The following is an 18297-nucleotide window of genomic DNA, read 5'->3' as shown; positions in this document are numbered from 1 at the left end:
ATCAGCAGTGGTCATAGCTAATTTCCCAGAAAAGTGTTTTTCTTGTGGATCAACCAGCTTCCCCATAAGGATAGAGTTGATACTACGAGCTTTGCAATTATATTGGCAATCAGGTAGCACGCTCATCTACCCAGATGTTGGCAGTTTGGTGGCTATCTTGGCTGGAAAGTGTTTGATAATGCAGGAACAGCCAATTCGCTTAAATACAACTAATGTCAGATAGAACTCTTGACCTACTAAAACCATCAGCGCATGTTTTCATACGGACACGTTCGGGGGACCAGAAGATTTGACATTTCATAAACTACAACTATATGAATAATAATCCATGAATATCATTTCCAAAAATCATTTCTTTTGGATGGAGGGGCAATTTTGACAAATATCAAGAAATGCAGGAGTCTGTGTGATTACATGTAATGATCCCCAAGGTGATCCAGCTTCATGACATGATAGTATACACATTCGATGGGGATGTAGGGGGCACACAGATTTCTAACCAGGATAGATGCTGTGCGTTTACAATATTTAATAAAACCTGCTAGATAAAGTTTGCCACGTGTAGGCGGAAACCTCCCAGGAGAGAGCAAGACCAGTAAGGGTGCATCCTACCAAAGGGCTGAAACGAAGGGCGGCTCTGTCCAAGGGGAGAGGACATAGGTGAAGACCCATGCGAGACAGACATGGGGGAATGATGCAAGGCTATATGCACTGTATGATGCAGAGAGTATGTTTCAGAAAAGCAGGATGTTTATTGACTAAGTGAAGTGGGTTTTCACATGAGTCATAATGGAGAAGGTGAGTGGATACCCAAGACCAACTTCAACACACGTATCAATAACAGTGTCAAAGTATGTGCATGAAACAGCCACCTGAAGAACTTTGCAACACAAATGTGCTCGGAGTAATACAAGAAAAACATAAGACTTTCGTTTTTCACATGTTAATGTTGAAGGACATTTGTACCGCGCACTATCACCACCGGAGTGGTCCCTGGGCGGAAGGTGGAGGGTGAGTTAGTGGGGGGAAGCTGGAAAAGCGCAAGAGTGCAGTGATGTGCTGTTGGCAGCCTCATCCCGGGGGAAAAGGGGCATCGAGGCACTAGCAGAAGTATTGTTCATTTAGGCTTTCTATATTAAAACGCAGTAAAACATAATACAAACCATACATAAAACGCATGTACAAATAACAAACCAGAATTAAAATCCATGATTTTAAAAACCTGCAACTGGCGCGTTATTTTGAATGTGTCTCTAATAAAAGTAGTTACAACTTAATTTACGTCATCATGGTTCGCCTTTGAAAAAACTCTAAGGTGGGAACCTAGACCTGATATATTTTAGTTACACAGGCCTCAACCATAGTCTCCTCAAATAAATATGCTTTGTGCAAATTAGCAAGAAACATGAAATATTTTCCAATCGCCCATACTAAAGTTGCAGTGTCCATCCACACGTGCATGTTTCCAATGTCCAGTTCTCGCTCCTATTCTTAATGTATCGAAGCATAGAGCTGTCATTTGTTTCTTAAACACTGGGACTTCATACTCTAAGCTTAGCTCTCGAGTGGAACTTTTCAGCAGAAGCTACTAATGCAGCAAGCTCATGTTTGAAGCATGTTCTCAGTCGTCCACCTGCCACTCTTCCTCTACTGCATCACACATGTTCTTATTAAATCCCCCCCGAAGAAGAAATCCTGAGCCATGGGTATATCAGGTAGGTCCTATAATCTAGCCAATTTGCTCAACTAATTAAACCAGAGTGAACCTTCCTTACCCTTTTACCACAAACCTCAGCTAAAATATGTATTCAAATTTGCTGAAGCTGTCATGATCTTTTCAGAAGCATAATCAGGCAACTTCATTTTTGCCTGGATCAGCATCGGGCGAACCCCGGTTTCCCAATGTAAACCACAGGTTGGATGGAGTACCCATTGGGGCCCCTAAAGTAAGTGAAGGAACTCACTTTGTGCAACTTCTAATTCATTCATACTCAAATATCCCCAGAACTTCAGCGCCATATAACAGTAGCTTATGTTCATTTTAATAGAATGTGTGCACCATATTTCATATAAAATGTATTAGAGCACTTAGTTGTTACTGCTCTGACCTTATGTGGTAACCATGAGCCAGATTCTGAAATAATAGTTCCTAAGTAATTCTATAAACCAGACAAAATAACGTTCACATTGTCAAATGCCCATCTAAAACAAGTTTTCCTATTCCCAAAAGGGACAATTTCTGTCTTGGATACATGTGTTTCAGGTCGGTGTTCATAGAAATGGTCTCTCCTTTAAGCAGGCATGTCTGTAACCCTCTTGTTATCATATCTATTAAGGGGGTGCCATCAGCATGAATCACTGATCTTTAATATATACCATTTAATTTAGGGGGTGCCGTCAAGCCCGCAGCCACAGTAGCACACAAATCATGCTCACACAAAATAAACAGCAAAGGGGCCAGTGAGCAACCTTGTCTCACCCCTTGGTTTATGTTGAACGCATCTGTGAATCTATCACTACAACGAATGAGAACCTTTGAATCTCTGTATCCAACCTGCATAAGCCCCAAAAGGACTACTGGCACCCCCTGCCTGTTTCATTGAACCCGTAGCAATTACCTGTCAGTAGAGTTGGATTCCTGGCCCAGATCCCAAATAAATGGCACATATAAATGAATTACTTCACAGCGGACCTATTTGCTGAGGTATAGGTTTGCATATTGCCGAAAGCAGTAGTAGCCAAGCATGCGGTATTCCACACGTTTGCGGAATGGGATTTTGCTGATTCATTTTTCTGCTGATTTATTTACCACAAACCTGTAAGTGGTAAATTGAGGAATGGCACATAAAGGGGTAGGGTTGTTGGGAGTGCAAGGAGGGGTTGAGGGGATCTCTCCTCACATTTTGTTGTAAAAAAAAAAGGTGGAAAAATCATCGGGGGGAAAATGTTGGCCTAATGACATTCGGCAACAAAAACACAAATCGAGGAAAACGTATGGATACAAGCAAACTAGATTATGTTGACACTTATGAGGTGCTAATATCTTACTATTTCATCTTCGAAACATTTTCGCCCATAGCAGCCGATTCATTCAAAAATGCAGAAGAATGTCAAATTATTAGGGGTAAGAGTGCACAATAGATCTAATGGCCAATTATTTTCAAGATTAACCGATAATTACAATAGAAAATGAGGATGAGTGATTTCCAGCCAGTTCTAAAGACAGAGAAATAAGGGAGAACAGATAAAGAAATAAGTAGACAAAACAGAAAAAACAACGCAAGACGTGAGCATGACAAGGAAAGATGAAATGTCAACTTAACAACTGTCAGATAAAGGTGTACAGATACCATCGTTATTAGCACCCCCTCACCTAGAACCGCCATGACGGTCTTCATCAGCTTTATAGGAGTCCTCCGGCGGCTAATGGATCCAGTCGTATGCGGCGACAAGACCGTCGTTTTCCTTCTCACGTAAATGTAGATTCTCAGGTAGACCACTACCATTATGAAGAACACAACCAGGTTTGACACTGTCCAGAAGGTCAGGTAGCTTCGGCTGTAAATGGGAGCCAGGGAAGAGCAGGAAGTGATGTTGCAGAGGCAGTTCCAGCCTAGAGTGGGCACCGTGCCCATAAAAATGGCGATCGCCCAGACGGACAAAATGAGACATGTCACTCTTCTTTTTGTAAGGTTACTGTGAACTCTCATCCGGACAACCGATATGTGTCTTTCAACCGCAATCGCCAGCAAGCTTGCCAGCGAAGCGGACATGCTTGTGTCCACCAGCCCTTGGCGCAAGAACCATCGGTGAACCGTTAAAGTTTTGGACACGGGCCCTGTGTGGAACATCAAAAATACATACGCGATGCCGGCAAAAAAGTCTGCTGCCGCTAAGTTAGCCAACAGGTAATAGAAGGGGAAGTGGAATCTTTTGTTTCTGACAACAGCAGCGATGACCAGGGCATTGGAGATGAAAATGAACAAGCAAAAGAAGGCTCCAAAACACAAAACAATGACGAGTTTCGCTCCCGACCAGTCTTCCTCAGTTTGGCTTCGGCTCTGATTATAGAAAAAGTCCATGCGTTTATCATAGTGGCACGCATTCATTATGGAGGAGGTTATAACATCCTGCGAAGGAAAACAGGGAGAAATCACTTATTATTTTAGAAAATCAATGAGAACAGGAGTCAGAATTAAACATCATGATCAGCAGCCACTTAAATTAACTGCTTTATACTCTACTACCTGCATGTAGTTTATAGTCATTGCATCGAATGCCAAAGCATCGAATGTCTTACCATAGAAAAAAAAGCATTGGAAAAAAAGCATTGAATGCATTTTTTTTCATTTCTTTTTAATGGGATTTCTTTTTAATGGGGGGTCCCCACATTCCCCATTTTTGTAACCTCAAAAACCCATTATAATTAAAATAAACCCTTTACCATTGAACAAAAATGCATTCAATGCTTTTTTAATGCATTTTTTTCTATGGTAAGGCATTAGTTGCTTTGGCATTCGATGCAAAGACTAGATACCCCTGCATGTTATCAGTTTCATGTACAACTTTCTTTTCTAACTGGCAACTACCTTTAGTCCAGCAAATTCTCCATTAAAAAACACAAGGATGCAGGCTATCGATAAATAGAAAATAGGACACCCACCTAACAGTGTTAAATAAAAAAACAAAGTGTATAATTTGTCATTCTTCAGGCACCATAAAAGGCATTAAACGGAGGATACGCGCAGGTCTTGGAAGCAAGACCACGCAGAGCAACAGAGGTTCGAATCCCGGATCCGCGCTTAGAAACCAAACTCAGGTACGTTATTAAGCGCCTTATAAAAAATAAAAAAAATACATGAAATAAATTATCAGTATGTACATGGCCTCTCAGGTTTCTATAGAGCACTTCCTGCTGATTTCCACCTGCTTCTAATTGCTGTGATTATAGACATGCTGACAGCTGTGTAAAGTGCCCGCAAGTTCGCAATCGGGTGCAAGCTAATTGTGAATCTGCAAACATACGTCCCAATTTCCAATGGGCCCTAAAACAAAGTTTGCTTTGCACTGCGACAAAATGAAGGCTTGCTTCTCCGCGCAGTTACAATGAAACGGAGAATTTCAACATATGTTTTGCAATAGAATTCCAAAGCATACGTTGAAATAATTCTCAGGGCTTGAGGTACAAACATGTTTTAACGTGGGAACGTCCCATTGAAATCGTTTTGGTAAATCAGGCCCTCGGTCTGCAAATCAGTGCCCCAAAAAAGGTGCACACTTACCAGCACGTCTCACCTAGGGCAGCACGCTCTGAATACTCACAAGGCCTAGTAGGACCGTCTCTCCCTTTTATTGTTATATTTGCCTTTCATTCCCATGTTCCCTGCCTGTTGCCCTGTCCGTGCTTTGAAACACAATCTACTTGATGTATAAGCGCCTTACAAATGCACAATAAAATTAAATAAAATAATTAGGTGCACATGATACTCACAAACCATTTCAATACACTCATAATAGATTATGCAGTGTCTCGGTGTCCTTCGTGGCATTTTTCATGAACAGCTTTCATCAGCATTTTTTAAAAATTCATTAAAAAACAGTTTTATTCAATTTCTCTGCTGCTGTCATATGCTCTCAGCTGTTCTTCAGGCTGAACTCATTTATCACTGCTTGAGGCTGGTCTCTGTCCTATACAGTGAAAGATTTTAAACTGAAATATTGCTCTGAGGACGTTGAAGATGAAGGCAATCCAGGACACTTTGGGCCTGATTTCCAAACAAGTTTTTTCAATGGGAAAATACCGTTGAACAACCCTTTGTGAATCAGGTCTTTAGTGATTAACATCATGTCAATTGACTTTTCAGCGCAATGGATTTGCCTTTCTTATTCTCACACAAACGTCAAATACTGAAAGACTTCAGATGTAACACTTGAATGGTAGAAATGAATGATGGACTGCAACATGTTTGAAGACAACCAGGCATGTCTGCTTGCAAGGCACGTCGGGTGAGGTTGCCATCAGATAAGGTTGGCTGGGGATTTGCCTTTGCACTGTGATTATTACTGAATCGCAATGCATCAATGTTTTGTTTTTGTAGTACTGCCCTTACGGAATCACTGCTTGCAAGGTGCAAAGCTACACACGCTTTGCACTGCGGGTTGGAATATTTGTACACATGGCCCCTGATTGTCCAATCTGATGGTGCTCAATTTTTCGACCGCCTGGAAAGCAAAACTTACCTTACCAGGATTCAAACCTGTCAATGCAGGCCTGGATAGCTACACAGATAAAGGGTTGGAGCCTAATTCACAGAAGCGTTTTATAATGGCAAAAACCCATTGAAAAAGGCTCTGTGAATGAGGGCAGCCTGCATTTTGGAAGTTCAAATCCTGCGGCAGAGCCTACTTAGCATTTCCTCCTTCTGGGAGCAAAAATTAAGTGCCATTCAAACTGGGGTAACAACAACTTCTGTTATTTCGGTGCTTAGAAGTTGGAGGAGTCTAGAATGAAGCGCTATATAAGAATGCAGTATTAATATTCTTATTGTGGCAGGATCACAGAGATCACTGAAGCAAGTGCTTAACTCACGGAAGTATCTTACAGAATACTAGACTTCAAAGCAGTACAATACATAGATTCAAAAAAGGCAGTACAGAAGATCTTGCACCAGTGAAGATATATGCAGGCTAGCATGTGGCAGTACGCCATATTACATTCCATTTAAAACCAGCATTGGCAATGCCAAGAATGTGGGCTTTTGTGTAGGCTTGGGAAAGGCCCTTGCCAGTCACATCTGTAGAGGTATTAGTATTAACTGGTCATTGATGGTAGAAGGTGTGAGTACCTGGGCATCTACTAGCAGTGCCTGGCAAATGCCTAACACTTATGCACAAGCCAAAACTGTTTTGCCAATGCTTGTTTTTAACAGGACTTCAGTGAACGACACAGAGTGATTTCGAATAGGTTAAAACAATGATTTTACACCAGTAGCCGGTTTGCAGCTCCGATTGTGTCTTTAACTTATCAGAAGACTGCTTTGAGACAACGCTGGAAAGCACTTCCAGTGCAAAGGTCGAAGGTAAGGCTTGATTAAAGCGAGCTTAGAGTTCCCATGAGGGGGTGTTTTGGACGGGGAGGGGCAGGAACTGGGTGGGAATGGCCAGGGGATTAGCCTGGGTGTGGGCAGTCAATGGGTGCGCAAATAACCAAACGCCACCTACAAGCTGTGTGTCCCTCCTCGTAAGCCATTTCTCCCTCTCTGTACTGTAAAGCAATAATTGTGGCTCATAGATAGCGCAAGCGCCACCTAATAGCCCAAACTAAATATTCAACAAAGATGGATTTGGGTGACTACACTGCAAGTCTGCATGCTGTATCTTACTAGCCAAGGAGGTGGTTCTTGAGGGGCTCTTTAATTGTTGTCAGGGACCAGCAAGAGAGTATTCTATTACAGGGGAGAAGAAGGGCAAAGAACCTAGCTCCAGGGCGCCCAGGCTGAGATCTGGGGTGAGTAGGCAGTGCATGGGTTGTGAGCAGAGGAGGCAGTTAGCGCTCATAGGGTCTAAGAGCAAGAAAGGGCCCATGTCATGGGCTGATTTGAAGACCATGGTGAGGAATTCGCACATCGCTTTGTTTTACACAGAGAGCCAGTGGTCTGGGATGGATAGCATTTGAGAGATTTGGTGCAAAGACAACGTTGTTTTCCCCCCTTCTGAGAGGGTGCGCAATCTATTTAGTTTGCTAAAAGGGTTCATTTAAAAAAATAAATAAATATCACGCTTGATTGCAGATTTGGTGGGAATTTTCATAAAATACCGCCAGAGGAAGCTACCACCCCAATTGTGCAATTTCTGAAAATCCGCCCAGTTACAAGATTAATGCTGGCGGGCTGGTATTTCTGGAACCCCCCGCCCCCCTTCCACTGTTAATCATAACGTTCTGTTGTTGTTGCCATTTTCATCCTCAATGTGAAAGCGGTAATAATGTAATGTGCGGCAGTTGTTCATAGCACTATGGTACATGTTTTCAAAGCGTAAAAGAGTCAATTATGACCCGTTTATGAATTACATGTGTAAGGGGGTCAGAGGGTGGGCTTCAGAGATGCCTGCATTTCTCCCCCTCAAAACCTTTTTTACTGCGTTTCCCTTCTGTAAATTAAAAACAAGGTAAAAGAAAACTGGAGCCAATTTGTAATTTTTATCTCCACCTCTGGGGTAGAGCTAAAAAATAGGCCGTCTTTCTGCTGAACTACGAGATGGGCGGGTGGCAAATCCAGTGGTATTTATCAAATACCGCTGGATGTACCACTACCACCCAACTTGCCATCAGGCCCCATGTTGCGAAAATACAGCACATCTATGCATGTAGTTGCGAACCACAAGTGCATACAGGGACACAGAGCTTGTGCCTTAAATATGCTTACCAATATATCTGTTCTGTTATTGACGACTAGTAACGATTTCACCTGAGCAATCTTGCACTGTAGATATACAAACACATTTTCTGGGATCATTCAGTGTGCCAATACCTTCATTTTTAACCACACATTTGTTTATTTTCTATCAAAGCATTTCTTTACGGTTTACCAGAGAAGTACAACTGATATTCTAACTTCTAATTCGTTCTAAGGGATCAGTAGATTCTTGGACCACATTTAATACTAACTCTAAATTCGGCCTGTTTTCACAATATAATGCGGTCAATGTTGCCCATGATGCCTTCGGGACCTTCTGTAAAACTCAATGTCAGCGAGAGAAACAAAAGATTAACACAATGGGAAAACACAAAAAATGACTGGTATCTGATTTACTTCAGTGTATTGCATTATCTCACAAATAAACAAAACAGAAGACACACACACCATAGTTTACTGCATTCTTCAGTTGCCAACGATGACACACCTTATACCTTCATTGTTACTAGTTCAACTCTGAAGGAACTATATTTTACACCAAGTGGGATCACAATTATCAGCATTTGCCTGAAAAGAAATGGTAAACGTAGGTTGAAGGCAAAGAAAGAAAAATTGACGTTAGACCTTAATCTGTAATCCATAGTTGCTGCAATGTACCATATGTGCAATTCTGAATTGTGTATTTACCTTTATGTGGTATTTACGTAGATCATTAGCACAGAAACCCTATTCTTTGATGGGCAAGGTTCATCTCAAACTGCCAGTTTTAATGGAAAACCAAAATAGATGTCTAATTTGAACGAATTGCTGGTTATTTTATCAAAAGCAAGTGATACAAATAAGTGACTGGTAAAATGTACTTACTACGCTTGTTTCATGGGAAATGTGTTATAATAGCCCCTGGTGGATCAGTCTAGAATGTGTTGACCTAAGCCATCATTTTGAATGGTCATGATATATGTCCCAGTCAAGTTTATAGTTTATCTGGCCAATCAGCAGCGTTCTACCAGTATGCGGTTTCATCATGGAAATAAAAAATGGACTGCGATTATGAAGTGCATGCACACTTTCTTCCTGACTTTTTGCCATCCACCATTTTGGCCACAACTTTGCCCTCTCGAATCAATCAGAATTATTGTTCCAAAAAATGTCCCCTTAAGTATGTGCATAAAAAGTGGAACAGGAACCTATTTTCCGCCATATTTGGTTTACCAAACCACAATGTCAGCAAAACAAAACAGTTTCCTTAAAGGTTTGATTGGTATACTAAATCTAGATAGATATACAGGGCAACATATTTTTTAATTTATGCTGCCCCAGAGCAGTAATGTTTCTTGGAATCACTCACCCTTAATGTCTTAAATTTAAGATTTATAACTAGTTAATGTCAATGATAAAGATATGTAACCTATAAAATGTGACCGCCTCCTGACTTCATTGGGACATATGAGTATGTGACACCCTTATTTCTAGATTGTATTTGAAGTTGCATTGTGTCGTAAACTTATTATATTGCTATGGGAACTACTAGAGATTGTTTCTTCCATTTGTAGATAAGATTGTGAATCAATCTTCTTAGATTAGAGCGACGTCTCCTCTGATATGAAGGCTAAACATTTTTATATAATCAACAACACATGGTAGGTCATGAACTGTTTCAAGAAGGTTGCAATTGATGTTCTGTTTTAAAATGAGAGTGACAATGTTAACAATGGCAACAGAAAGCATGTCTACTAGCTTCTATAATATGATCACCAGGTAATGTTATTGCATATTCAGAATGTCCCTCATCAGGTAGTGTTATTGCACATTCAGAGTGTCCCTCACTAGGTAGTGTTATTGCACATTCAGAGTGTCCCTCGTATAATCTTGGTTGTCTTTGGTCTCCAGAAAAATCATTTAAAAGAAACCCACTTAGTTCATGATCTTTGTTAAGTCCATCAATCGTTGTTGTAAGACAGAAGATCTGTTTTGCTTCCAGTTGCCTAGAGTGGGCAAGGGAGATAAGAGGGTAAGGAGGGAGGTCTTCACATGGATGAGATGGGTGGCATGGAGACATGTTTACATTTTCTTTTGGAAATTTCAAAAGCGTGGGTGGGCGAGAGTGAAGTGGGAATGGAGATGGTAAAGTGAATAATTGAGTGGCAAAGGGAGAGGAGACAAGGGAGAAGGCAAATGAGTTAAGAGTAGAGGCTAGGAAGATGAAATGGAGGGAGTTGCCTGGTGTGTGAGTAGGAAGATTATGCCGGTTAATCAGAGTGTGGTACAAGAGAGTGGAGTTCAATTGCAGGTTATGGGGCTTCATCAAGCTGGAGAGGTTGCCGTCACCCATTGTGATGAAAAGCACATCAGCAGGGAGTGTTTGAAGTAGTAGTTCGAGATCAGAGAGGTTTTGGTGGCTTCCATCACTGAGAGTTCGAGTTCAGTCTGATGAGAGTCAATGTGGTAAGTGAGGAACAATGTTTTTGCAGAGGGTTTGTACATGCCCAGAGTATCTTCAGTAGGAGTTAAAGGCTGGGAAGAGGTAGAGAGGGAAGTGGTAGAAGGTTGTCGAGTCGGATAGAAAAGGTTAAAGTAGGTAGGATGTGAGAGAAGGGAACAGTTAGGATGACATTTGGAATGGCAGTAGAGGATTGGGAGCAATAGGGAGAGAGAGAGGGTGGGACAGGGGAAGGGGAGGGATGGAGGATGTGGGTATACAGATACCTCATGTGAGGGAGAGATAGAGGACTATGAGAAGGAGTAGGATACAATGGAGCATAGTGGAGAGGGGGGAGTAGGGCAAGAGCACAGGGAGGGGAGGCCATGAGGAAGGTGAGCAGAGGTACAGGGAGCTGTTGCTTATCTGTTTGTCTCCTAAGGTACGCTGGTAGTAACAATACCTAAGCTGAGATTCCAGCGGTTGGAGCATGGTAATTGGATATGCAATTGTAGGGAATGGGGGAGCTGCATGCATCGAAAGTGTACGCCTGTCAGTCAGAGGACCTCAGGAAAACCGAAGAGCAGTGATGGAGATGTAAATAGAGACTTAGGGCCTGATTCACAGAAGGGTTTTTATAATGGTGAAATCCCCTAGGACAATGCTCTCTGAATCAGGCCTTTAAGACTACCAAAATGCAATGCTCTTATATAGTTTTAAATAGTGCCTTAGATGGGCAGATTGCTGAGAAATTACATTAGTTTGTACTATGATAACTCATTGAGGATGTGTCAAGAGTCGAAGAATCCAACAGAGGAGGTATAGGTAAAATAAGGTATTCTTAGAAACATTGCCCACCTGAGCAGAAATCAAAGCATAGCGTCACACATGATTCCTATGTTACAAACCTTCTTTGAGGTTGTGTGAGATGGCCCTATCAAGAGAGGCCAATACAATTGCAATGTAATGGGACTGTGACACCTGAACGATTAGAGTTTAGTTTCAGCTGCCTTTAGGAGGAGGCGATTTTCTTCCTCGCGTTGCTGGATCTAGTATAGACAGTTCAGGATTTGACGGCAGGTTCCAGTAGTGTCTGATGTTCTGATCTATAGCAGAGTGATATCAGCCTACAAGTGATAGCTAATGTTGTAGCTCTCTAGGACTTTCATTAGTGGTGTCATGCAAACGTTAGTGGTAATCAGCGTTGAACCTTGAGGAATGCCACAATAGACCATGTTAGTTGCAAAAATAGAGTGAGTGGGCATATCCTGCTCGGTGCAGTTTGACTATCCCATCAATGAAAGCATGTCCCACCAAGTTCACCCAAAGCTCCTGAATGAATGAAAAAAAGAATGCGATAGCGTTTATCAAAGGGCGCGGCGAGGGGACAGTGGATCAATGTACAGGTGTGAGAATTACCTCTGGAGGTGAGAAGCTACCATCTAAAGTCCATATGGGCCAATTCAGTCCCACATCTGGACCACAAGTCTGAATTGAAGCCAAAGTAAAAATGTATTTAATTCAAGTGGGGTAGATAGTTGTGCTGTAACTTTTGTTTCAACAGACTTAGTTACACGGCGTAGGCTAGATATTTGCCTAGGATTTTCCAGACACCCCAGTTTCGCATTGGGTTTCTTTATCCGGATGACTGCTTGATTTAGCTTTTAATAATTATTAGCACATGGTCAAAGGTATTCTAGCCAATCCATGGGGGGCAATAGAGTACAATTCTCCATAGGTCGGATAGTCATCCTCACTTGAACCTTTCATGTTCATGTCCTATTAGCATCCTGCCACGGTAAGGAGGCCAATCAGGACAGCCAAATGTAGGCTTTGTTCAACACTGAAAGGCTGCATTCTGTGCTTCCCAATTGATGCCGGCCCTGAGCTCCCCAGGACAGTAACTCAATGCCCTAACATCTCTCTACCCCCATACAACAATCTTCCATTGTTCATCCTCCCTCTTCTTCTAGCATGTCATTTGTTCCACTTTTCTGCTGCGGAAATAGAAAGGGGATTTATTTGTTCCTTTCTGAATTAATGCTCAAAAGCCTCTGAAAGAAAAAGCTTGTCATTTGCTACCCGCCACTTAACACGGGTGATAATGGCAATAGTTCCTTCCTTGGAGCGCTGTAAAGGAGGAGGTGAGGTGACAAGATGTTCCGCAGGACGTTCCGCCCGGCAGAGCCCAACTGGGAAGGACTTGTTGACTAAATAGTTGGACACATAGCGAGTCTCTAGCCCTCACGCCTTCTCCTGACGCCTCTCAGCACCCATCCACAGGCTTGACCTCATGGGTCGCTTTCTATCAGAGAATGGCCAGTCCTGCTAAGCCTTATTTCGCCAAATGCACACGCACATTCTAATACTACTCCATGACCGCCAACACTCTGGACTTTGGTCCGCGCTGGCGTTCCCACCACCAGCACATTGAGACTATAATAATGGTAAAAGGTGCTATATAAATGACAACTACAATACGATACAAATGATGGGTTAGATAGGAAATAGCTTCCCATCCAATGGGCTCCTTGAAACTGGTGATACCACTCTACTTTTTACAAAGACAAGGCAAAGTCTTTTTTTAGCCAAATCTTTACTTAGCTCCACATTGCAATAGTTGCATGTGTACAAAATGCTATGGCTTCGAATTAGTCGAGAAGGGCCTCCCAGACCTTCACCAAATGGACGCACTTTTGGGTTTATTCAGAGATTCTACCCGAAATAGAATTACAAAGCTGATCGATGATTGTATGATAAAATATATTGACCTTACTGTGATCCTATGTGGTGATTTGAACTTTTCATGGTTCGACGACTTCAAAAACCCCATAGTTTCAAAAATGAATGATCCCACTATTAACGCTTGTAGAGGACACCAATTTCAATCTGCATTATTAGCAAGAAACTGTCGGATGCTCAACGGTCAAACAAAAGGTGATATACCACCGAATTACACCTGGCATCGTAATCACAGTAAGAGAATAGATTACATCTGGGCTTCAAACACAATGGGCCTCATCACAAGTCCGGCGGTTACTGTTCCGGTAAAACCGGCAGGTTGCCGCTCGACATGCACATTTTTACCGGCGTCTGGCTTGCCGGAAACACTGGGGGATTACAAACCTGGCATTCCGGGAAGTCAGGCACCGGTAATTGTAAATCCCCATTCCCATTGAGTCCAGTAGGACTTAATGGGAATTGGCACCACTGAAGCACCGGCACCCTTAATAATGGTGCTGGTGCTTGCGTAAAACTCTGCGGGCGGGTGTCGTTCTGACCGCCAGGTCTGACCTTGGCCGGCGGGACAGCACCCGCCCACAGATTCGTACTGTGCATAGTTAGAATGATGCCCATTGTATCAGTTCTGAACAAAAAGTAAACCGTGCTCAGTTTGCCACAGCCCCAGTCATCAATATGGTGTTTAAAACATGAATTTCTCAGAATAGAACAGTCCCTCCTTGCCCATCCTGACAATCCAACCCCATACCTGCAGTCAAGAATAGAATATTGATCTTTATTGGATTTTCAAGCATTTGCATATGCCACGATTAATATTGTGGTTCTCATGGACATCAAAGTCTAATGAACTCATGCAGTTCTCACCATCAGATTAATGAATTTCTTCCTGGTCCAACCCCTTCCCACACTCCTCCCTCACAACAATGACTGGAGGGAACAACAATGTCTTATGCAAATATGATAATCTTCTGCAATTATTTGTATATTTAATGTCTAATCTCAACTAAACCCCTGGCAACGGGCTGTCTACACTGTGCATGGTGAAGTGGAAAACACTCCTACTGGACATGAGGTACACTATGGGACAAGAGAGTAAACTACTCTCAAACAATGTTTTGATTGATTGATTGATATTTTATTTGTATCGTGCTCGTACACAAGTGTTTCAGAGTGCGACGAGGTAAGGGAGGGGAACAAGGGAGAACAAAACAACGATCTTACTAGGCACAGTGACATTGAGAACGCGCAAGTGCATGGGAGAGGGAAAGGGGAAAGTGCTGAGCAAAAGGAATGTAAATAAATGAAACATAAATAATAAAAAGCAATAAACAGTGGTAGTGCAGCCAGCAAGTGGCAAGTGCTAGGTTTAAGGCAACAGACAGGGTGGGTCTGATAAGTGCAGAGAACACGGGACGGGGCTGTAGAGTTACAGATACAGACCCCGGGTGCAAGGGATTGGCAGGAAGCAGTGTGGGTGGGTGGCAGGGTGAGCAGGTACCTGGGTCCGAAAGTCAGAGGGTGACCAGGTGCACGATGCCAGACAAAACAGATCAGCAGAGGAGAGGAGGAGAGAAGGCCGAAGCAAAGAGGAAGGTGTTGAAGTTTCGTAGTGGCAAGGAGGCAGTTCCAGAGGGAGGACCCAGCCGAGGAAAGGAGATCTACCCCCAGCTCATTTCTTTGAAAAACGACTGACCCTGAGAGATTAAAAGAAGTGGAGGAGCGAAGAGCTCGGGAGGGAAAGTATTTACGAAGGGACAGCTGAACATATTTTGGGCCCAGGCCCCAGAAAGCCTTGTGGACAATGCAAAGGGTCTTCAATTTAATCCTTGCAGCCACTGGGAGCCAGTGGAGAGATTTCATGTCTGGAAAGATACGATCCCAGGGCTTGAGGCCAAGGAAAAGTCTCACAGTCCTATTCTGGATAAATTGCAAAGGGCGGAGAGTAGAAACAGGTAGATTTAGGAGGCTGTTGCAATAACCCAACCTAGAGAGAACCAGGGCTCGAGAGACAGTGAGCTTCTGGGGGAAGGAGAGGAAAGGCAGAATATCTCTGAGGAGGTGCAGTAGGAAGTTTGATTTTTTGGAGACATCAGAGATGTGGGCAGAGAAGGAGAGCATGGAGTCAAAGATGACCCAGACAGTCTTAGCCGCGCAGGTGGGGGTAGGAGGAGGGCCAAGGGAAGGCGGCCAAAGAGTGGCAGGAAAGGAGGGTGAAGGTGTGCCGATGAGGAGGAACTCTGTCTTGCTGGCATTCAGGCAGAGATCATTGGCTGCACACCAATCCTGAATGGCAGATAAGCTATCAGAGATGAGAGAAGGAGAAGAGGTGGCCGAGGGAAGCCTGAAAATGAGTTGAGTTTCATCAGCATAGCACTGAAAATTGGAACTGAAAATGGCAATGCGGTCCGCGAGAGTTGCCAGGTATTGGTTGAAAAGCCAGGGTGAGAGGTTAGACCCCTGGGGAACACCGCAAATAGAAATTGAGATAGATGAAAGGAAGCACCCAAGTTGGACCTGGGAGGGTCGATCAGAGAGGAAAGAGGCCAGTCAGGCCAGAGGCTGATCGGTGATACGCAGGTTGTCATGGAGACAATTGAGCATTATGGTATGGTTGACCGTGTCAAAGGCAGACGAGAGATTGAGTAGGATGAGGACAGAGGGGATGTTTTTGGAGAGCAGATCTTCCCAATGTTCCACTCAATTCTTTATTTTATTTCCACAGAAAAACCAAAGAAATCGTCACAAGTTTCCATTTTTGTATATTTATATGACTAATGCTTTCTTCAAAATATGTAATATATGTATAACATTCGTTCACGTGATTGCTATCTTTTGGCGCATTTCAAGCTTTATGAAACTCTGCTTCAGGCAGGCCACAAAGTTCCAAAAATGTATAAAACTAGCTGCGTCACTACGCATCATAATAAACACGTTTTTTTAACACACACAAAAAAATGTAGCATAAACCTGAATATGTTATTTTAGGAAAGAACCAGGAAACCAAATGATACGATCTCAGGAAGTGCTTCTCTCTCCAAAAGCAGACCATTATTGGAGTTATTGGAGCTTGACAGATGTAAAACATGCAACTGTCAATTAAAGTCAATCATCTTAAAGAGCTAAGTTTAAACGTTAAAATAATCATCGTGTATGCAAGTTTTTATGACTTTCAGGCAGCATGGGTCCTCTTCATCTCAACTTGAAAAAGTGTCTGTTTTCTTAACCCTTTCAGTGCACTGTAAATAGCACCTGTCTCATATCACTTGCCTAATAAAGGGCCTGTAGTTTTCATGGTGGTCTAGTTGGTGTTTTTCAAGTCTAAGAGATCAATGTACCCTAAGGCTGGGGATAAAATCAAATCCCCAAGGCCACGTTTGCTAATTTTCAAAACATCAAACTAAAGAGCAACTCTTCAATTAGCTTATTGGGTGTTTAATAATATCTAACGTGTTTTGACACATTAAATATGGAGCAGTTCACAACAGTATCTCTGCTACATAATGATATAGCACTGAATTATATAGCAGGCGTAAATGTGTAAAACATTGGGGTCGGCGGCTATGCGCAAGAAGGCAAATGCACCTAAGAATGGATATAAGCCATTTTCCTCAGGAAAAAGCCCTAACACTTCCCCCAAAATCCAAGAAATTCTCCTCAATGGGGTAGCACAAAAGCCCTTCTGCATCTCTCTCTTTGGTACCCTGGTGCAAACTCCGTAATCTGGTCAATAGCCGGATAAACAGAATTCTATCGTTCGCAAGTGTAGCAGGGGCATGGAGTAGTTACCGATAGAAGGTGCTAATCTCTTGTTCCCCGATTCACTCAGGATAACAGACTGTCCTCCTTCTGTGATATCAAACCGCTCTAGAAGCAGGATAAAGGTCGATTCCAACACTAATGAGCCATGTGTGCGTCAATGGTTATACTGTGACAGGGTCGCTGATATTGTGGAGTAGGAAACTTGTATATTCCATCTGTTCCTTCCTTAGGCAGTAATCTGCAACCTGTGGCTCTCGAGTTTTGCACTACAACTCCCATGATCCCTCACATTGACTTTGCTGGCTTGCTCTAAGGGGAGTGGAACTCACTTGTATCTCTTCTAGCTATAGTTCATATAAGACCGCTGAATATCTAAATGTTTTTAGTTTCATCCCCTTATTAACTCTCAGGACCCTTAGCACAGGCTGCTATATTTCCTGTTTGCAGCTTTGCAAGTCTACCTTTTTCAATTGGTGATAAAATCATTTTCTGCAAATGTTCCTGGGGATCAACTCTGTTTTGAACCCGGGAATATTCTGCTGCCCCTCGGGTATTTTATGTAATTCCAATGTGTTTTCATAAGCACATTTTAATGTTCGTCTGGGAACGCTTGGGGAACACTGTGTCCGTAAGTGTTTCACTTTCCTCTAAGTGTCATGAATCCCCTTTTCCTTAACTCGATGAAGACTGCATAAATCCGCAATACTGGCTTTGAGCCGCCCAGATCAAGGTTGCTCTACAATAGGTCTCCCAAACCTTTCCAAGCAACTCATTAATATATAGCCTTGGTATTTGCATTAAGTAATACTACTTAAGTCTGATCTCCATCTTCATCAGTGTCTGTCTATACACTGTGTTATTAAGATTGCATGTTCTGCGGCCAGGCTCATCGTAGGATGTGTCCAGTGTCTCTCTTAATAACACCATTAATGGAACATAATCAGATATCACAGGAGGTGTGCG

At 42.6% G+C, this 18297-nt stretch overlaps 1 protein-coding gene across 2 annotated transcripts in view; it reads right to left on the bottom strand.

The window, feature by feature from the left end:
* LPAR3 (lysophosphatidic acid receptor 3) overlaps nt 1–18297 on the bottom strand; it is a 363233-nt gene that overhangs the window by 170599 nt on the left and 174337 nt on the right. For both annotated transcript variants that reach the window (XM_069641704.1, XM_069641703.1), the window contains one exon: nt 3374–4130. In XM_069641704.1, the coding sequence (XP_069497805.1) occupies nt 3374–4109 (736 nt within the window). In that variant the 5' untranslated portion in view covers nt 4110–4130. The remainder of the gene's footprint in view (nt 1–3373; nt 4131–18297) is intronic.

The sequence above is a fragment of the Ambystoma mexicanum genome, chromosome 1q, assembly GCF_040938575.1.
Source record: "Ambystoma mexicanum isolate Mex_15411 chromosome 1q, UKY_AmexF1_1, whole genome shotgun sequence".
NCBI lineage: Eukaryota > Metazoa > Chordata > Amphibia > Caudata > Ambystomatidae > Ambystoma > Ambystoma mexicanum.
The sequence above is the reverse complement of the archived record's forward strand: the minus strand, read 5'-3'. Positions and strand labels throughout refer to the sequence as shown.